General features: G+C 44.7%; 2 protein-coding genes across 9 annotated transcripts in view; one reads left to right on the forward strand and one right to left on the reverse strand.

Annotated features, from left to right (window-relative positions):
• The first annotated feature begins 75 nt into the window (after positions 1 to 75).
• On the forward strand, positions 76 to 16,387 carry epb41l4b (erythrocyte membrane protein band 4.1 like 4B). 4 transcript variants are annotated; one of them, XM_048260238.1, is made up of 23 exons: positions 76 to 766; positions 2,840 to 2,944; positions 3,153 to 3,195; positions 3,834 to 3,912; positions 4,124 to 4,168; positions 4,981 to 5,033; positions 6,114 to 6,234; positions 7,040 to 7,127; positions 7,384 to 7,472; positions 7,573 to 7,642; positions 7,980 to 8,149; positions 8,309 to 8,418; positions 9,236 to 9,266; positions 9,434 to 9,467; positions 9,627 to 9,736; positions 11,614 to 11,750; positions 11,890 to 12,002; positions 12,551 to 12,637; positions 13,190 to 13,230; positions 13,419 to 13,478; positions 13,599 to 13,722; positions 14,145 to 14,227; positions 16,085 to 16,387. In XM_048260238.1, the coding sequence occupies exons 1-23, from the start codon at positions 521 to 523 to the stop codon at positions 16,095 to 16,097; spliced, it is 2,052 nt and encodes a 683-aa protein (XP_048116195.1). In that variant the 5' UTR covers positions 76 to 520; the 3' UTR covers positions 16,098 to 16,387. The 4 variants fall into 4 exon arrangements, with proteins under 4 accessions (XP_048116195.1, XP_048116192.1, XP_048116193.1 ...); XM_048260235.1 differs by lacking the exon at positions 16,085 to 16,387 and adding an exon at positions 14,523 to 14,942; XM_048260236.1 differs by lacking the exon at positions 16,085 to 16,387 and adding an exon at positions 14,523 to 14,942 and having other exon boundaries at positions 14,148 to 14,227.
• A 202-nt stretch (positions 16,388 to 16,589) lies between these two features.
• esrp1 (epithelial splicing regulatory protein 1) overlaps positions 16,590 to 21,614 on the reverse strand; it is a 9,276-nt gene continuing 4,251 nt past the window's right edge. For 2 of the 5 annotated variants that reach the window (XM_048260231.1, XM_048260230.1), the window contains exons 11-16: positions 20,314 to 20,568; positions 19,999 to 20,203; positions 19,215 to 19,341; positions 18,976 to 19,078; positions 18,307 to 18,372; positions 16,590 to 18,051 (exon numbers count right to left, since the gene is read on the reverse strand). In XM_048260231.1, coding sequence (XP_048116188.1) covers positions 17,929 to 18,051; positions 18,307 to 18,372; positions 18,976 to 19,078; positions 19,215 to 19,341; positions 19,999 to 20,203; positions 20,314 to 20,568 — 879 coding nt within the window. In that variant the 3' untranslated portion in view covers positions 16,590 to 17,928. Of the gene's footprint in view, positions 18,052 to 18,286; positions 18,373 to 18,975; positions 19,079 to 19,214; positions 19,342 to 19,998; positions 20,204 to 20,313; positions 20,569 to 21,614 lie in introns of all 5 variants that reach the window. The other 3 variants (XM_048260232.1, XM_048260234.1, XM_048260233.1) reach the window with 3 other exon arrangements.

Consider the following 21,614-nt stretch of genomic DNA (forward strand, 5'->3'; position numbering starts at 1 on the left):
GCCTGGTTAACCGGCAGAGCGCGCTGCTTCACCGATACCGACCCAGCACGCGACAAAGAAAAAAAAGTTTCTTTGCTTGAAAATCTGACGCAGGCGCGCAACATGCCGTTCGGCCAGTTCCTCCGGTTGACTTTTACCTGCGCGAGGTTTCAGTCCGTGATACGAGTGGAAGGGGACATACAAACAGAAACCGCTGCTTGGGTGTAACTCACGCGCGGGCACACGGTTGGAATTAACGACAAGCCAGCCTGATTTCGGGCAGATCTGTAATCCGCTCTCTGAACGCCACATGCGGACAAATCCTCCGCGGGATAGCCTACCAGGAGTGAGCTGGTGAACCACTGAGATTGCGGTGGAGAAATCACTACAAGGTGTCTGGGTGAGAGTGCGTGTCTCCGTCTGGCCAGCTGTGTGTGTGTGTCTCTCTGTGTGTGAGTGAGACAAGTCTACTGGAGTCTCCCGGGTTTCCGGGAGACACTGGCTCGGTGACACCGGGACAGTACTTGGTCTCGCGGGGAAGATGATGGGTTTCCTGCGCAGGACATTCAGTCGGCGTTCACGGCGGCGGCCCCGCACCACTGTGGACGAGCTGGATGGTCGAGGGGGGAGCGGCTCCGGACAGAAACACCAGCAGCAGGTGATCCATCCACCCGTTGTGGTAAGCGGAGGAACACTTGTCCACATCCCTGCGGCTGGGGGCACTACCTCAACAATAACCTGTCGCGTGTTGTTACTGGACGGTTCAGACGTGAACGTGGAACTGTCGGTGAGTGGTTTCTTAACCTTTAAGTCGTCTTTACTAATTGAAATGAACTTTTTGTATGTGTAGTCTCTCTGTTTGCGTGTGTGTTTGTGGTTGGCTGGAGGCAGGGAATCTGCGGGAGGGTTCCGGTGGAGGACAGATGGTCTCGCGGTCCGGTCCTCGGTCCCACTTCCTCCTCTCGAGCCAATCACCTGTAGGCTCGCGCATACGGACAAGAAAACATAGAGCAAGAGTGTGTGTGTGTGTGTGTGGAGGGGCTTTTGGCAGCGCTGGGGCCAGTAGACCTGCCAGCCTGCCGTGTGCTTCCTGCCAGGAATGCAGCCAGGATTGTGCATGTGAGTGTGTATGTGTGTCAGGAGTGAGGGAGCATGCTCGAAACCCCAGGCAGCAGCATTCCTCTTTGCGGGGAACATTTTCACAGAAGAGGGAACTTTCAGGGCTTTTAAGCTTTCATAAGGCTCTGTGTGTTGTTTATTTCTTTTTTGACATTGTTATATTCTTACATAAGAAAACAGTTTGGCCACAAACACACACACATACATACATACATACACACACACACACACACACACACACACACTCACACATACACACACAATTATAGCCACTCCCCTAAGGTGTGTCCCAAATCCAGCCTTCCTGTAAGGATCCCAAGTCTATTTTTAAAGGAAAAATGAAGGTGAAGGAGAGGGGTAGATACTGAGAGTGAGGGACAGAAAGAGGGAAAGACTGGAGTTTTAGTGCAGTGGTTCTTAAACTGCGAGTCGGAACCCCCAGGTGGGTCGCCAAGAATATTGGAGGGGTCGCAAAATGATTTGCAGTCTGGATTGAAGACATTTTTCTAAAGGTTTTTAGTCAAAGGCTGCCATTGACATTAATGCCTTTGGTGTTGACATTGTCTACCTATGAGAGAATACATTTTCTGCCTCTGCTTCCAATTCCTATCTCGCAACCTTTCTAAACCAAATTCCACTGGTTAGAGAGAAGGGGGTCCATGTTTTTTGGGGGGTCGCCAGACAAAAAGTTTAAGAACCACTGTTTTAGTGGACTGGAATATAGTGAACGACTGAAAAGTGACAAGTCAAAGTGAAGTAGGAAACAAGTCTGGCATTTTGTTTGTGTAAGTTTTCATGGCTCAAGGTCACTTTGTGCAGAAAACCTTGAAGCCCAGTGGCTTGACACAACATTCTGTACATAGAGAATTGAAGTGGAGATAGATGCCCAAATGCATACAAATCTCTGTGTTTACTGAGGTCTGTTAAGAGAGTTTGAAAGGATTGTAGATTAAACCTGAGCTTGAGAGAGAAGTGATAGCATAATGGGCCATGATAGCTTTCTGTTGATATCTGGATGAGGATGTTCAGTCCAAGGTGTAAAAAACAAACACAGCAAGCATTGTGGCCGGAATGTAATTGGATCAGCCAGACCGTCTCCTCCTGTAGCCTGGTGCTGCATTGATATTGTCTAGATATGTTGCATGCAGGACATGAGATATAAGCACAATGGAGAAGTAGATGTCAATAGTAAGCACTGATTGTCAATGGCCGTTCAGAATGCTGTGAAAGTGGCATGAGCTCATTCCTTGTCCAGCTGTTGCTTTTCACACGAACAGGCCTGGGATTAATGGCAGGTGGAGTGGAGTAGGCTAGATCCTACTATTGTAGTATGAGTCAGGACCACTTTTAACGCCGGCTCACCCACGCAAAGACATTACAGCCCATTCTGGTAATGGGAGAGGGAGCCAGATGAGATGGGCCAAAGTGGGGTTAATGTACTCCACAAACCTCATGATGTGTGTGTGTGTGTGTGTGTGTGTGTGTGTTACACATAGTTAGACTGTATGCAATCTCATTAACAACCCCAACTGCTCACATGCTTTTTTGGACACAAGACTGGCCGTGATTTTTCAAGACATCACATAATTCCACTCATCCACTTAAATCACACAGGCCATGAGCGGCTCCTGTAACGACACTGTGGTCACCGACACAGTGACTTTGGAGATCTCCTCATTCCACTCTTCTAATGTATTTTTCTTTCTCTATGTCTGTGTGTACATGCATTTGTGTGGAATAGAAAAAGTCAAAAGGCCAGGACCTGTTTGACCAGATCATTTACCATCTTGACCTGGTGGAGTCGGACTACTTTGGCCTGCAGTATGTGGACCCCGAGCAGGTGGCGGTGAGTGAGAGAGGGTGGAAGAGAAAGAGTGAGAGAGTGAGAGAGAGAGTGAAAGAGAGCGTGTTTGGAGGAGAGAATGAGACAAGTCTTTCTATGAGCCGTCCTTCATTTTTTAATTAGCTGGAGGCGAAAGTGCTACACTGCCATACTAATGTGTCTGTTGCCTTCCTCTCCCCCCTGCTCCTGCTTTGTGTACTCCCTCACACAGCAATGGTTGGATGTGACTAAGCCCATAAAGAAGCAGATCAGAAGTAAGAAGCCATGCACATATACACACACACACACACACACACACACACACACTTGCACTCTCTCTCTTTCTCCCTGTCTCATACACACACACACACACACACACAAGAATAAAGAGTATTGTGTGGTGAATTGAATAGCAGGTGCATTATGACCTTGGGCTCATTATCAGTTGTCTCCATGGTGACTAGCATGCTTGGACGTGTAGAGCTCTTTAGGTTTGTGTGTGTGTGTGTGTGTGTGTGTGTGTGTGTGTGTGTGTGTGTGTGTGTGTGTGTGTGTGTGTGTATTTACCCCAAGGGTGTGTCTCTTCTCCTCAGGGGAGAGACACACCCTCTGGACTTGAGACAGGAAGAGTGACAAGAGTGATATGTTTGTAAGTGGTGTGCCCAAGCTAAGGCTGTTCATTTGTAGTTGTACCCTAAATTAATTCAGTTACAACAAAGGGTAAAGTGTTCATGGTCTGTAGACGTGTGTGCGCGTGTGTGTGTGTGTGTGTGTGTGTGTGTGTGAGTGTGTGTGTGAGAGTGTGAGAGAGAGATAAGGTGTTGCATCAGAGTTGTCTGAAAGTGTTTGTAAAGTAAGGTTTGACCTGTTTTGTATCTGCCCACCCTGTCTCTGTTTCTCTCACTCCTCCTAGATGCTCCTCCATTCGTCCTGTTTTTCAGGGTGAAGTTTTACTCTTCAGAACCCAACAACCTGCATGAGGAGTTCACCAGGTAAAATATAAACAAACATGACACACGCACACACACACACACACACACATGCACACACACACACACACACACACACACACACACACAAACAGGCATGCATTTGTGTCATACCACCTGTGCTACTTTTGGCTACAGTCAAAAGTGTTTCAGTGGAACATGACATGTTTGCCAGTGTGTGTGCAATTGTTTGACTCTTCTTCTGTTTTTCCAGGTACCTTTTTGTGTTGCAGCTGAGACAAGATATTCTGTCTGGCAAGTAAGATTACAGCTGCATATACACTGCACATCAGACATGCAGGCACACACACCACACACATATACATGCACACACACCACACACATATACATGCACACACTGCACGTCAGACATGCGCACACACCACACACATATACATACATGCACACTGCACATCAGACATGCACACACACACACATATACATGCGCACACTGCACATAAGACATGCACACACACACACCACACGCATGTCCACGCATACACATGCATACATACAGATGGATAGGAGTGCTTCCCTGTTCCTAAATTCAGTGTCTAATGGAAGAAGGCCATTTTCCTGCCCTGTTGTCAGAATTGGGTCGTGTCTGTGGGTGTGTGTGTCTGTTTGATCTGGGTCGTTGGTCCTCTGAGATGTGATCTTTTAATAAAAGAATTTGATGAGAAGCAACACACAGTTCTATTTAAAGAGTGGGGACACATTCAACACACTTTCTGCACACAGTCATTGTATATACTGTACATTCAGGACACACATGGACATACACATGCAACCTTGTACATCCATTTGAAGGACTTTTATGTGTAACTAGTTACATAAGTATATGACGAAGCACACCAGCACATATCTAATTTTGCGGCATATTTGAGCTTGGTAAGGCCTTATATATATGTGTGTGTGTGTGTGTGTATGTTCAGGGATGAGCCCATGGAGAACTAGAGAACTGAGAGGGAACAGCTAGGCTGACAAAGAGGATCTGTATTATGTGACCAGACTGTGAGGCTCTTTGGCGTTAACACTAATAAAGGCCTGTGTTTTCTCTGTGTCCGGCAGGTTAAAGTGTCCTTATGATGTGGCCGTTGAACTGGGTTCTTACTGCCTCCAGAGTGAGTCTTTGTGGATGTGAGGTGGTGTGTGTTTGCCTTGTGTGCTTGTAGCTTGTGATGTTTATTCCCTGTTGTCCGAAAAGAGACCTTCACTTGTGTCTGTATCTGTATGTCTCAACAGCACACCCAATATATGTAAAAATACATGTGTCTGTGTCTGTTGTGTGTGTGTGTGTGTGTGTGTGCGTGCATGCACACATAGGTGAATGGGGGGATTGTGATCCATGGGAACACACTCCTGTGCTAGTGTCTGAGTTCCGTTTTTTCCCCAAACAGTCAGAAACTATGGAGGCTGACATCTTTCATAAGTGGATGGAATGGAGGTAGGCACGTGTGTGTGTGTGTGTGTGTGTGTCTGTGGGTGTGTGTGTCTGTTTGATCTGGGTCGTTGGTCCTCTGAGATGTGATCTTTTAATAAAAGAATTTGATGAGAAGCAACACACAGTTCTATTTAAAGAGTGGGGACACATTCAACACACTTTCTGCACACAGTCATTGTATATACTGTACATTCAGGACACACATGGACATACACATGCAACCTTGTACATCCATTTGAAGGACTTTTATGTGTAACTAGTTACATAAGTATATGATTAAGAAGCACACCAGCACATATCTAATTTTATGCATATTTGAGCTTGGTAAGGCCTTATATATATGTGTGTGTGTGTGTGTGTATGTTCAGGGATGAGCCCATGGAGAACTAGAGAACTGAGAGGGAACAGCTAGGCTGACAAAGAGGATCTGTATTATGTGACCAGACTGTGAGGCTCTTTGGCGCTAACACTAATAAAGGCCTGTGTTTTCTCTGTGTCCGCAGGTTAAAAGTGTCCTTATGATGTGGCCGCTTGAACTGGGTTCTTACTGCCTCCAGAGTGAGTCTTTGTGGATGTGAGGTGGTGTGTGTTTGCCTTGTGTGCTTGTAGCTTGTGATGTTTATTCCCTGTTGTCCGAAAAGAGACCTTCACTTGTGTCTGTATCTGTATGTCTCAACAGCACACCCAATATATGTAAAAATACATGTGTCTGTGTCTGTTGTGTGTGTGTGTGTGTGTGTGTGCGTGCATGCACACATAGGTGAGATGGGGGATTGTGATCCGCAGGAACACACTCCTGTGCTGGTGTCTGAGTTCCGTTTTTCCCCCAAACAGTCAGAAACTATGGAGGCTGACATCTTTCATAAGTGGATGGAATGGAGGTAGGCACGTGTGTGTGTGTGTGTGTGGGGGTGTTTGGGAGGGAGAGCATGTATTCATTTATATATATTTATATATATATGTGTGTGTGTGTGTGTGTGTGTGTGTGTGTGTTATCGCAATCTGTGTCTTTCTCTGTGAGAGATTAATTCACATTGACCAGTGGATTATCCATTGAAACACGCGCACACTGACACACACACACACACACACACACACACACACAGCGAGGGAGAAAAAGAAAGAAAATTGACCAGTGGATTATCTGACAACTGTAGTGTGTTTTTAATTTAATCTTGGAGGAGGGAATTGACCTTTGGTGTACAGTCGTTCAAACTTTCCCTTCTAGATTAGTTTTGGGATTTGCATACGTGTGGGCGTCTAGGTTTGGATGTTGAATCCCCCACCCCCCACACACCCACCCACTCACCCATACTGTATTAAATTGAGCGCTAGGAATGGTGTCGATTGCCCATCGTTTCACCAGACAACACCTGCTGCATCAGCTGTCTAGCTCAGCTCGATCATCCAATTATATTAGAGCAGATTAGTCAGCGTACTGGTCCTCTTTTCACACGTCTCTAGTCATCTGTAAATGAGAGCATGGGAATGAGCGTTTGAAAATGAGGTGACCGGTATTTTCATGCTTGGCGAGAAGCCAGTGATAACCTAGAATCTAAGGAAAGCATGAAGTAGTTGCATGGTTGTTTTTTGCAAATTTGCCTTTCATCTGCTGTGGTCAAAGGTGTGTGTGTGTGTGTGTGTGTGTGTCTGTGTCTGTGTGTGTGTCTGTGTGTGTGTCCACAGGGGCATGAGTCCATCTCAAGCAGAAATAAGTTTTCTCAATAAGTGCAAATGGCTGGAGATGTACGGCGTCGACATGCACGTTGTGAAGGTACACACACACATTTTCTTCCTAGGAGTAAAAAAGTTGCCTAGTTGCCCTTTGCTCTTTCTGACTCGATAGCAAATGGGTTTTTCACGGTGATCAGTGGGGAGGGTACTTCACTGGGTGGCTGTGTCAACATAATAGACATTCTTGCAGTAATTATCTAAAATATTACATCCTTGGCACTTATCACTGGATGAGCAGAATGTAAACTGGTTGCTTGTATTTCTGTGTTGTCTGTGCACATGCGTGTTACTTGTAGGGTCGAGATGGGGGAGAATATGCCCTTGGACTAACTCCCACTGGGATTCTTGTGTTTGAGAAGTCCAACAAAATAGGCCTTTTCTTTTGGTAAAAAACACATGCTCACACATCTTTCTACTTTGTTCAAAGTGTTAAGTGCATATTCAAATAATTTTTTTCCCCTTATTCTTCTATTTTTTTTTATTAGGCCTAAAATTACACGTCTGGACTTTAAGAGGAGTAGATTAACTTTAGTAGTGGTCGAAGATGATGAAAAAGTGAGTACTTCCAATATTCCGATTAACACCCTGTTCAATGACAAATTTCAGTTACACACAAAAATATTTGCTTTACTTAACTGTTTACTCTTTGTATATTGGCAAAGAGTGACCATTGTTTTTATGCATTCTGTTGACATATTATATAGATATACTGTATATAGAATATTTAATCAGCTGTTGATTTTTGTTCACTGGTTGAAACTGGTAGGGTGGCTCTGTAAGAAAGACAGTGATCTGAAAGTGTGTGTGTCTGTCTGTGTGTGTGTGTGTGTGTGTGTGTGTGTGTGTGTGTGTGTGTGTGTGTGTGTAAAATGTGTAACATGTGTTTACCAAGGGCCGGGAGCAGGAGCACACCTTTGTGTTTGAGCTGTCTAGTTCCCGCTCTTGTAAGCAGCTGTGGAAGTGTGCGGTGGAGAGCCACGCCTTCTTCCGGCTGCGTCAGCCCGCCAAGAACCAGAGCAGCCGCAGTGACTTCACACGCCTGGGCTCACGCTTCCGCTTCAGGTCAGTCCCGCCTACAGTATGGCCCATTGCTGAGCGCACAGTGACCAGTGCAAACTCACTGACTAGTGCCGGAATTCCTGTTTGCCATAGAAAGTTTGCACACAAATCAGAAAAATGTTTAAATTGTGATGACACTGTGTGTGTGTGTGTGTGTGTTAGTGGGAAGACGGAGTACCAGGCAACACATGGGGGTCGTTTGAGGAGAACAAGTACGTTTGAGAGGCGACCAAGCAAGAGATACCCCTCCAGGAGCCAATCACTAAGCAAGGGTACAACATACACACACACACACACACACACTCGAACACTCACAGTCTGCCTGGAGCCAAACACACTACATGAACATCTTCTGCCCCTCTCTTTCTCTCTCTCTTTCTCTCTCTCTCTCTCTTTCTCTCTCTTTTTCTCTTTCTCTCTGGAGCCCCTTTAGAAGCCATTCACTGACAAGCTCTGACTGATTCCTTCTGTGCTGTAGGAGCCCTTAAACCAGAACACACACACACACACACACACACACACACACACACACACACACAAACATATCCTCCAGCAGCTCCACATACTAGCCATTATATAATGAGTGCATTTGAAATTGAATGAAATCACACTGTTGCATTTGAAAGAGATAATAACTGAGCCTGTGTTTGCCTCCAGTCCAGCAAAATCTTTGTTGGTGATCTAACACTTACACGCCGCCTGTTGTGAGGGTATCATGGTGTTGGCTGTTTGGCTTTCTGCGCTCCAGAATAGCCAGCGTGTGCGGAGAATCCTTAAGTGGCCTTAGAGCAGGGGCCGAGCCCTGATTAATGCAGCTTTTGTCTGCTGTCATTTTGTGCGAAGAGTTATCACCACGAGCGCTCCGATTGCTGCAGACGGTCACTCCTCTCGGAGCTGCTGATATGAGGGAGTAGGGGCGGGGGCAGCTGCTGGGGACGAGTCTGACTGAATGCTAATGTGCGGTTAGCGCCAGCCTGGGCTCTGCTGGACTGTGGTTTGTGTGTGTGTGTGTGTGTGGGGCAGATGAAAGTAGCCGGTGCTTCATGGTCTGGCCCCTGCTGATGAGATCATGTGTTCTTTCTCCCACAGTTACCACCCCTAATAAACACCCACACATCAGGTGAGATAGACGTCTCGAGTGAACATGTGTAGATTTCACCAGATGTGTATTTTCCATTCATACATACTGTGCTTGTGTTAAAGGGGGGGGGGGTATAAGGTATACAGATATACAGGTGCATGGGATTCTGTGAATTACTGTGAGTTACAGTGTGATTTGCTTTCTAGTGACCAGAGCAGTCCTGAGGCAAGCCTACACCAGGTAATTTGTTTTTCTCTCTCTCTCTCTTTCTTTCTCTCCCCTACTCATTCTCTCTCCCCCTCTCCCCCTCCCTCTCCCTCCCTCACACACACAAACACACGTGTATATCTGTATAGATCTTGGTTTGTATAAATGATTTACATTTGCTTCTTTCAACAGTATAAACACAACATTCCTATTGGTCAGGATTCATGGCACAGGACCCGCCCCCCAAGCCTGACACCTCCGCTTTACGTCCAGCCTCCTGAGCTACATACACCACCACACAGGTAACGCGCACACACACACACACACACACACACACACACACACACACACATACATACATGCATGCACACATGCAAGGGAACATTACGGATGGGTTAGGGTCACCCCTTTTGATGTTCAAACATCTGACTCATACTGAGCCTTTAAACATTTTGTACCATATTTGGATAACAAACAGCTTTGTAATCAGCAGTTAAGAGAATTCTATGGCAGTCACCGTTATGTATCTCTCAGACTGTAATTCTACTTTGATTTCATTACTGGCTCAACCATATTTGCTACAGAATATTCTAGAGTTTGCACACTGTGGCACATGGATAGATATGTATCAATGCATTAAGCCACTCTGTTGCACAAAGGCATACATTAAACCATGCATATGCTCACCTACTGTATGTATCTATACTGTATGTATCCATTCCTTCATTTCATTTCCAAATGTTCAAGTGTGTGTGTGTGTGTGTGTGTGTGTGTGTGTGTGTGTGTGTGTGTGTGTGTTTTCAGAGAAGAACAAGGAAGCAGGAGTGTGTCGGTGGTTTACCATGACAAACATATGACTGCACTCTGAAGGGGCAAAGTGTGTGTGTGCGTGCGTGTGTGTCTGTGTGTGTGTTTATTAGTGTGTGCGTACATGCGTGCGTGTGTTTGTATGTGTGTCCGTGCGTGTGTGCGTGCATGTGTGTGGCACCTCACCCAGTGGCCTCGTCGTGATTCAATCACCTCATCGCTCATATTGTGACATCATCATCATCATCATCGTCGTCATCATAAACGCTTCCTCTAGTCTCCCCCTGATTGGACAGAGGATGAGTGTCATATGATCCTAAATATCATCCTAAATGTCTTATGATCCTAAATCACGTGATTACTGTGTCTTACTTACTTGCCTTATATTTTGTCTGGGAATCTAAATATATACTTGAGGATTTATAACTTTTTTGCCAGCGTGAATCTGAGATTTTCTTAGGCATTAACCTGCTGAATAGGCTGATTTTTGCTGTTTTACATTCGGAATGTGTCAGTGGCCACTGTTTTTACTTTTTTAATTATGTCTTCTCTTGCTGCCTTACAATCCAACATTAAGGGGAGCCCTTTTGTTGATGCCATAGTCTACTAGTGCTGTTGCTGTGGTAACTGTCTTAATAAAACAAATGCACTGTTTACAATCTTTCAGCTGTGCCCCTCCTCTGTGAATCCTTGAAATACTAAAGAGAAACTAATGGCGCTCATATATATCTCAGTGAAAGTTGTATAGCGCACTTTGGGTGTATTTACTGTGTGTGTGTGTGTGTGTGTGTGTGTGTGTGTGTGTGTGTGTGTAAGAGAAGAAGAAGATTTGTGAGTTTCATCTATTTCCCAAACCCCTTTTTTAAGAATTGAAACATCAATCCAATTTAATAAATCACCATTATGCATATTCCATTGCACATTTCTATTGTTCACATTTTCTATTGTTCACAGTCACACCCTGTTATTCAGCACACAGATGCACATAAACGTGTCTGTGTGAGTCCTCACTGCCCTCTATGCCTCTGAAGCACTGACTGGTTTTGAACTATTTTAGGGCATGTCCTGCCTCGTTCTGTCTGTTCCAAATGTGCACCCGTTCCATTTACTATACACATACAACAATGCTAACCCAAAACACACAGCAAAAAAATCCATGTGCATAACACAAGCAAATAATATAGTAAGAACTTGCAGGGTAGAGGGTAGAGCCCACGTCTCAGATCCTCCTCTTTGACTTGTAGAAGCACAGAATCTCCAAATGTATAAACCTTTGTGTGTGTGTGTGTGTGCATACCTCCACAATGGGGAGTAATGGCTTGAAAAGTCTACAACAAGTTGAAGCTGTTTCAAATTTGGAGATGTTTTGTAGCTTTCCAATGAGCAGCGCTGATGCCCATCGCTTCAGCTTGGAGGAGAATGAGGCCCCGTATTCCTCAATCCGCCACTACTGCCACCACCACCTCTACAGCAATCAAGAAGCACTTGGCCTCACACTCTCAAAGCCCAGTGAGTCCACACTGAACGTTGTGCCTGTGCATGTGTGTGTGTGTGTTCGTCCATGAGTGTGCCTGTACTGTACATTCTGTAACTCCACTGTGGGGGAGGGACTGTTAATGTGCGTGTGTGTGTGTGTGTGCGCGTGCATGTGTGCGTGTGTCGGTTTCAGAAGCCTGGGCCGTACCCCTACAGCAACAGCAGCAGCTGGAGGCAGTGGTGGATTCGTCTCCCTGGCCGACTCTCCACATCAACATGAACACGGTCAGAGGCGGGGATTACACTCCCTTAATACAGGAGGGGGATTTCCGTCCTCTTGTAAAGAGGAGGATTTTAGAGTTTCTGAGGTGAAATGTTGGATTAAAAGAGACCGATTAGAGAGAAAGAGAAACTAATACCTTCTCTTTCTCTTTAACTGTCTTCCTCCCGTCTGTCTCAGACAAACACTCTCTCTTTCTCTCTCCCTCTCTCAGCTTTATCCACCTTTGCGCCTTCTCTCTCTCTCCCCCTCTCTCTTTCTTTCTTTCTTTCTTTCTTTCTCTCTCTCTCTTCCTGTCTGATTTATATTTAATAATGCATTCTTAGTGTGATGCTTGTCTTTCTTAATGAGAAAACAGAAATCATTACCTATTTTTCAAAATGAGTGTATGCCTCAGAGCAATGTTCCCACCACCACTACTTGTTCCTGGCATTACAAATCCCCTGCCACCCCCTGCCCCCCTCCAACAAATCCCACTTTGCCTATGACAACAACAACAGCAGCAGCAGCGGTAGCAACAATAATAACGGTGATATTAAACTCTCACGGTCAGGCGGAGGAGAAGCCCTTGTCTGAGAAGAGCCTGCCCTCCTCGCCCTCCCTCCTGGAGGAGCAGATGAAGAAGAGCAACGTCCTCCGGGTGAGTGAGTGATCGCTGATCTGAGATCAGTCAGCCTACTGGTCACCAGGCTGTGATGAGGCTCTGGGCTTCTCTTCACTGACTTGGCCTGGGGGGGGCTCCTTCATTGGGCTGCTTTGCGTGTAGACTCAGAGGGATTATGATGGAGGATGGGCTGTGTTGAATGAGACCGCGGTGTGAGTCTTGTCATGGTTGTTATGTAATGCCTCATCTTATCTCTTTGACATGCTGAAGGAAAGACTGTATGACCTGTTTACAAGATGGTGACCTCTACTTGTCAGATGTTCATCTAGTAGTGAAAACATTTTTATTCCCCATTTCTCTCCCAAACCTCCAATTTAATAATGAATGAAATCCTATCAATTCAAATGCATGGCTTATCATTTCTAGCCTGACTGATTAATTTCCATGGTAGGGAAATTGTAACTATCTCTTCATAGCAGATTAGAATCCAGAAGCCTCTCCAAAGTCTCTGAGCCAGAGTCTGAAGTGGCTTTAATGATTTCATTCTCACTTGTACTGATCAGACATCTTGATCTGCTGGTTTCAAAGGTGGAGAAGGACCATTCCTCCCCTGCAGCACAGCCTGCCAGGTAATGTGTTCACTCTTTTTAGACACGACGTGTACACACACACACACACACACACACACACACACACACACACACACACACACACACACACACACACACACCTCTTAATGCAATTATATGCTAGTCTTAAGGTATTAAAATGAGCTGTCACAAAATCTGTTTTCTTTTTTTTAATCTTTATCATTTAGGTCTCAGGAGGCAGAAAAACCTAAAGATCGCCGCCGAAGACTGGTCAGACAGTTTAGCTTGTGAGTCACAATTACAAGCGTGCGTGCGCACACAAACACACACACACACACACACACACACAGACACATCTATGTATAAGCACTGGGCTCATGTGTTGCCTCTGGTTGTTTGCTCTGTAGTAACCATAGTGATGAAGATGATCTCCCAGAGGCCCTTGCAGCAATCTCCTCACAAAGCAGCATGGGAAAATCAGGCTCCATCAACTCACTGGATAAACAGATTCAACCACCTATATACCCACCGGTAATAACACTGTGTGTGTGTGTGTACTGGATAAACAGGTACAGTCACCCATATACTCACCAGTAATGCCACTGTGTGTGTGTGTGTGTGTGTGTGTGTGTATGTATACCATGTGCATCCATGTGTGTGTGCCTTTGCGTATGTGGGTGTTTTTGTGTGTGTGTGTGTGTTCATGTATACCATGTGCATCCATGTGTGGTCACACACGGGTGAATTAGTCAATAAAAATTCCTGATGGGAGCAAGTGTGCGGACAATCCACCTTTTTCCATGTGTGTGGGCCTTTGCCTGTGTAAGTGGGTGTTTTTGTGTGTGTGAGTGGGCAGCGTGTGTGTGTGTGTGTGTGTGTGTGTGTGTGTGTGTTCTGGTGTATTTTGGGAGCGTGTGTATGAGCTTATGTGTGACTGCTCCATTTTTCTGTAGCAGATGGACAAGTGTGACTCTCCACTGTTCTACCAGACCTCCATCCCACACCTACTGCCCTGTAAGCCAGCACATACTGAGAGGTGAGACACACACACACACACACACACACACACACACACACACACACACATGCACGCACATACATGCATGCTCACAAATACACACATGCATGTGCATGCCCACACACTCTATCATTAGCTTGCATGGACACACAAGAAAAAGACTGAATGACCTGACTCAACCTCTCTCTTGACTCTGTGTGTGTGTGTGTGTGTGTGTGTGTGTGTGTGTGTGTGTGTGTGTGTGTGTGTGTGTGTGTGTGTGTGTGTGTGTGTGTGTGTATTTGTGTATCTGTCTGTGTATGTGTGTGTGCAGTGGTAGTAGTACGGAAGATCTGAAAATGGACAGAGAGAAACTGCTGAGGACTCTACTGATGACCGAACTCTAAGACTTTCTTACACACACACACACACACACACACATACTGATGAAAACATTTATATTGGCATATTTTAAAGTATTTTCAGATTTCCTGAAGTCTCCTTAAATAATTGGTCATTTTAAATACCACAGGAACGACTTAGACATTGTTGGCAAGAGATGCAGATGTTACAAAAAGGTTCTATATAAGATTGAGCCTGATTTGGGCTCTTAGTTTAATCTTGTGTGACGCCTTTGATATTTAGTACTGGGTTTTTAGTGTCAAGTCTTCAGGGTATTTACAAGTGTGTGTGTGTGTGTGAGATCAAGAGAGAAAGATAATGAGGGGGTGACTGTGTGTGAGAGAAAGGGACATTAACAGAGTGAGTTATGTGCATGTCTGTGAAACAAAATTGTATGTTTATGAAAGAGAAAGCTTGTGAGTCAGTCAGTCAGACAGACAGACAGAGAGAGAGACAAAGAATGTGTGTGTGCGAGAGATTGAGGTAGATAGGGAGAGAGAGAGAGAGAAAGAGAGAGAGAGAGAGATGGTAAAAGACAACACATCCCATCCATCAGCATGCAGACTGGTGGAGTGATATCTATGTTGTGTTGTTTTGGACACAGTTGCCAAGCAACGTCCAAGAAATTCATCCAATTTTTATCCTCTTGCTCACCAATCTGTTCTTTTTGTCTCAATAACCAGACATGAAGAAACAGTCTGACAGATCTCCCTGGTGTATATGTATTTTATACTTTTGAATGCCTACCTGTCTCCATTTTACTTATATGAACCATTCAAGAACAGGAACTACACAAGTGCCATCTCACTCTGTCATATGATTCTAAGCTGCCAGCGCTGCCAAAACATTTAGAATGAATTTAATTGCTTTGAAAGCTTATGGAGGAAATAAGCCTTTTTTCATTATGGTCCTAAAGTCCTGGTGGGACCATTGCGATTACTAGCAGTGTCCGACGCTAATATAGTGCTGATTATGCAGAGACTATGAGGATTTGTACTGCTCTCGTGTGGCTGCCACTCTTAATGGGGAGTGAGAGAGTCAATGGGATCAGCTCTCCTCCCTGCCTCTCCCCTCTCTTTTCACACTGGGAGACAACCCATTAGATTGCTATAATGAGTTAAAATGTATGTGTGTGTGTGTGTGTGTGTGTGTGTGTGTGTAAAAGAGAGAGAGAGAGAGAGTGTGTGTTGTTTAGATTTTCTTGGTGCGTGAGAGGTTAGAAATGCATCAGGTTGAAGAGGTATGGTGTGCTGTGCTCTCTGCAGAGACAGACAGAGAGAGGGGGGAAGAGGGAGAGAGTGTAAGATTTGTAAATTACGCTTCATGACAAGAGCTTTTAAGCGTGTGTTACTGACATGAACAAATGTGGAGAAAATGTCAAAAATGCCTCCTCATCCCCTGGATAGATAACTTTTGGCACAGTAACATTTCAGTCCTAATAGCATTTTATCCTAATAGCGCCTGAACTTACTGACCCAGATTCATTCAATGCAGGCATGAACAGTGACCAGAGGAGGGCACCAGACACCACCGCTGTAGAACTCCCACCTGAAATTCCAAATTCTTAAGCCTCCTTCATTCTTATAGATATGAAGCAGTACATCAGTCTTTTTACAGAGATGTTTGTCAATAGATTATTTGTGAATGACAGACATGTGTAAACAAGTGTCCAAATTCCTGTTCTCAGAGCTGCACTTAGAAGGCAGCTAAGCCTGTATTTCTATCTCCATGTGAACAGTTTTCTTAAGCCTCATCAGTATTTCACATCATTGTAAATAAATTCAAGTGACTTTAAAATGCTAATGAGTGATGTCTTTTTTTTGTACACACACACACAAACAGAAAGAAAAACTGACCAGGGTTATGGCTATTTTCATGCCCCATCCATATTAGTAGCTTGTATGGTACAGACAGCTTGGTCAGGTATTGTGTCAGGTGCCACTGCACATCTTGTAGTGCAGGTCGTGTCACAGTAGTACATAATTATCAATCAAAACGCTTTCAGCTTCAGTTTCTTTATTTAGGTTCTGGGTCAAATTACATCACATTGTGTTATATTTCAACTTACTCATCTACTGTAATGTACAGAAGGAAGCCTTACACAGATGCAGACACACTTTAAAAGCACACCTACATACAATATGCTCCCAATTTAGACATACACACTGCTCTGGGTGTGGGAAGTTCTTTGTTGATCAGAGGAGCTCATTCACATCATGATCCACTTGTGATTTTTGGAATCCGCTGTTTGGAGTACTGTACTGCCTGATATTTTAATGTTGGAATTGATGGCAAGCATTGTTTTCAGAGACACACAAACATGAAGCATGATGAATTTCTGAATCAACAGTGCATTTAAATTTGGCAGACATTGTAAACACAAGAAAAATGTAACATCTTCATTCACAAAGGAAAGATTTTTTTTTTTTACATAAAAGCCAATTCAAAGACCTAAAAGCTACAAAATCAAATTAAAAATCAAAATAGACAGACATACAAAAGATGTACTTAAAATATATTCTATAATCAGATCATGTTTCTGTCCAACTGTCTCACAGGCACATACAGAGTGGTATACTATGATATTCTGTAATGAAACACATAAGTATTATGTGGTCTACAATTATGAATTATCTAGGCCTCCTGGATTGCGTCTCTTTTAACCTTTCTGCAGCTCAATTTGTAGAGCAAGTTACCTTCACCGCACTCAGGGCTGCTTCCTTGCAAGCACACAGACTGGGAGGAGAGTATGCTGTGTGTGTAGTTTTTGGTCACTTTGCATAAGGAACCTGTTACATCTGGAGGTAATGTGCATTTGCTGTGAGGACAACTCCTGGAGTTCCCTGAGAACTTGGTGAAACACATCAGACATTAGAAAATAACTAGATTTTCATGCTAACTACTTGTTGAGGACAAACATGTAAACATGGACTCTTTACTCTCTCAATCTATCTCGCTCTCTCTTTCTCTCTCTCACACACACACACACAGTACACACACATTTTAGACATTTTGGTGTTTTAGGTGCAATAAGTAGCTGCTGTCAAAACAATAAAATGCTTCTCTAGACTTAAAATGATGATGTAATTCTGCAAGCCATTTTCTCCAGTACTGCTGTGTGTCCCACACACACATGCACAGAAGACAGGGATCAACTGTCCACTATGGTCCTTCAGGCATGCCATTGTTTTGTAGGTATTTTGTTGGAGAATTTCATTTTTTTGAATTTTAAAGATTTTCATCTTTAACAGTTCTGCATAAATAACTAAATGAATATATCTAAGAGCACAAATACAAAATGCACAGCTACTGTTCAATGTATTCAGCTGTCCTTAATATTATGTCCTGTTCCAAGACATCTGCAGGTCCAGCAAAGCTCCAACTCCCAGACTCTGCTCTGTGACCGGCTGCTTGGCCGAGAGTAAGGCAGGAACTGTAACTAGGACGTCATTGTTGTTGACCTGAGAAAGGGGAAGGTGATATTTAGTTGTGTTACTTGGCCCTCCTCCCATCACAATGCCCTTTAACCTCTGAAGGATTTTACCCACAGACCCACACACCGCACCCTTCTCCCAACACCACAGCTAACACACACACACACACACACACACACACACACACACACACACACACACACACACTGCCCCACCCATACACACATGCACCAAGAGACATAGGGCTGTAATCCTCCCTTACCTCCCTGCTTAAATACACACCCATTCTTTAGGGTGGGTGAGGTGGGTGTGCTCAAATGTGTGTGAGAGGCCATCAGCAGGTGAATACTGGACACAAATGAAGATGTGTGTGAGATAGAAAGTGAACATCACTGAGGCATAAGAAGTTGATGTGTGTGTATATCTTTAATATGGGTGTGTTTCTCTCTCTCACTCACTCTCTCTCTTTCTTTCTCTTTCTCTTTCTCTGTGTGTGTGTGTGGCTACATGCAAAACTCTGGCTCAAGTTGACACTGGTTTTAAAGTCAAGTGCACCCCACCCAAACCTGTGCGGTGGATTTGGGGAGGACAGGCTTGTTCTTCTGGTTGTAGGAGTGGGTGAGCCATCAGATTCACAATACAATCTCTTGGAGGAGAGGCTGTTGCTATTAGAAGATTATATGCTGTACAGAAGGCCGCAATGAACAACATGTCACTCAGGTTTCCCATCCTCAATTCACTCATCCGCTCTAAAGCTGGCCCGAAACAGCAACCTGTTTCTCTATCTATCTCTCTCTCCTTCCTTCTCTCTGTCTCTCTGTGTGTGTGTGTGTGTGTGTGTGTGTGTAAGTGTGTGTGTGTGTTTGCACTGGTATGTAGTGAGGAAGGGATATTTAGAGCCAACAGGTGTGCCTGTGTGTGTGTGTGTGTGTGTGTGTCCTGAGGGGTCACCTGGTTGACTGTGCTGGGAAGGGCGTGTGCAGGTGCAGGTAAGGTGTGGCACTGGGAGGATACTGATGGGTAGAAGCCCTGTGGCGGCGGGGAGCCTGGGGGACTGGGGGGGGGGACAAAAAAACATCCATCGTTAGCAAAGCCACATGGCTGCACTGATACAGTATGTCCATTAGCACTTACAGCTGTGGGGAGCGTCCATGTGGTGTACCCATTGACTGTATATATAAGGGTTGTACCTGGGGTAGTAGGCAGTGTAAAAGGGCAGTGGATGTGGCGTGTTGACCAGGAAGTGGGCTGGATAAAGAGATGCTTCCATGGGAAGCATCATCCCCATATGTGGAAAGTAAGAGGGGTTGGAGACACCTGCAAATGCAAATATTCAAATATGTTCATCTCCTTCAGTCACATTCACAGAGGACCCTGCAAGCTACACACATACAGTTGCAATACATCTACGCAGGTGGAATCTGTGCAATTATTATCGTCTGTGAAACAACACACTGATGAAGAGACCAGTGAGCTCTCCTACCAACAGGATGGGAAGAGGCACTCCATGGAACGTCCCATATGATCAATTGGATTGCTGATACACCGCTGTGACTATTCTACAGTGAATTCTACATAATGCACTATGAACCCTTCTCTTCCCATCTTGTTTGCAGTAGTAGTGTTTCAGCAAATGATCCGAATGGGAGCCAAAGCTGACTTTCAATCAACAGACACGATTCATTAGTGGCTATGCGTGGACACACCAACATTCACATTCATCAACACCATTATGCTATAACACCTTGTCCACCCCATCAGTACATTTCTACTGAATTTCTACAGGTCACCCCTCACCAGGTTTGAGTGACAGCTTGATTTAGCCAATGCTGATGTGATCATCCCAAATGGTCCATTTTATGGAGAAAGAAACATACCATGAGTCACCACACCTGAAGAGATTGATCTAGATTGAGTGACAGAGCTCCCACACCTACCAGCCAATGGGAAAGCACCCTGCCCCAGCACACTTACGCCGTAACTTACATGGTGGTGGGGACAAGCCCCGCCCACTTGGGCACATAAACCCGCCCCTCAGTAAAAGACGCATGTCATCATTGGAGCACGGGAACACCTCGACACAACGCTCCTTTAACAGATGGCGGTGACACCGCTGTGCGGTCAGGAAGGCTCGCTCCGGAGAGGACATCTGGATGAAGCACTCGCCAGACGGACGGCCCTTTACAAACACACACACACACTGTTAGAGTAATCTGCATGTGTGTGAATAAGAGTGTATAGTAAAGAGTGTGTATAGAGTGTGAGTAGTTTCTTATGTGCATATGTTACCTGTGCGTTAAGCACCATGTGGACTCCGTGTGGTGCAATATCTGCGGTGAATTCCCCCAAGAACTCTAGAATGTTCAGTATGGTTGTGTCGTAGGGCAAACCTCGCAAATGCACACAGTCACGAATGGCCGTTGTCAATGGAAATGCACCTGTTGCTAAGGGCAACACTCCAGTTGCCAAGGGTGATGCCATCATAGAAACCAGTGGAGAAGGTGCCATTGAAATCAAAGGCGTTGAGGAGAACCTGTTGCAAACCTGACACACACATGGATGACAAAACAAGTAGATCATATTCAACAAGCTGATTTGTATAAGTCACACACTCTGATACACAGGGGTGAAAACAATCCAGGGACTCAGGTCACCAGCTGGTTGGAGTTGTCTCATTAGCATCGGACTAAGTGCTGAGTCATTTCTGAGATGTCTGAGGATTAAAGGCACAGTCTGTGATTCTGACAAGATGTTGTTATTTGAACTCAACAGCCTAATAAATTGCACCCCCCCATTCTGTGCCCCTGAAGCAACATGTTGATAGGCTGTAACACCCTGTGGCTGTCTAAGAAACATTGTTTCAGGACTGTGTACAAACACAAGAGCTGTTTTGAACAAACACAGAGAATGGATAGCTAAATGGGGCGGTGGTAGTGTAGTGGTTAAGGAGCTGGGCTAGCATGCAGTGCAGTAGCCTGAAAGTTGTCGGTTCAATTCCCGGCTTCCACCGTTGTGCCCTTGAGCAAGGCACTTAACCCCAAGTTGCTCCGGGGACAATGTGATCCCTTGTAATATAGCTGACATATGTAAGTCACTTTGGTCAAGAAGTGTCTGCTAAATGTAATGTAATGTAATGTAAAGTAAATGCAGAATTGCATCCTGGTCTGCACCTTTCAAGACTGCTAACTGGAGAGCTGTGCATGGACACTGGAATCACACATGCAAATATACAAGTACATACACAGATATAACTGATCTCTTGGGTGGGCTTGCATGATTCTGAAGGGTTTATGGAGTTTATGATAATGAGCTCAAGTACAAAGGAAGCTAATATTTTACTGCCCTCTGCTAGCAATGTTTGCTCAATGAGGTGTGTACATGGATGTGCTCACTCTGGCACAGACAAAAGAGGCAAAAGAGTGCGCAAACACACACACACACACACACACACACACACAAACACACGTATGTATGCAGAGGCACAACTCTGGTTCATTACTCTTGAATTCAAATTGATCAGTGGAATCATGCACATATAATTAACTGCACTGACATTTTAACAAATCAAATATGTTAAATGCTTTGGCATG

The sequence above is a fragment of the Alosa alosa genome, chromosome 13 (assembly GCF_017589495.1).
Source record: "Alosa alosa isolate M-15738 ecotype Scorff River chromosome 13, AALO_Geno_1.1, whole genome shotgun sequence".
NCBI lineage: Eukaryota > Metazoa > Chordata > Actinopteri > Clupeiformes > Clupeidae > Alosa > Alosa alosa.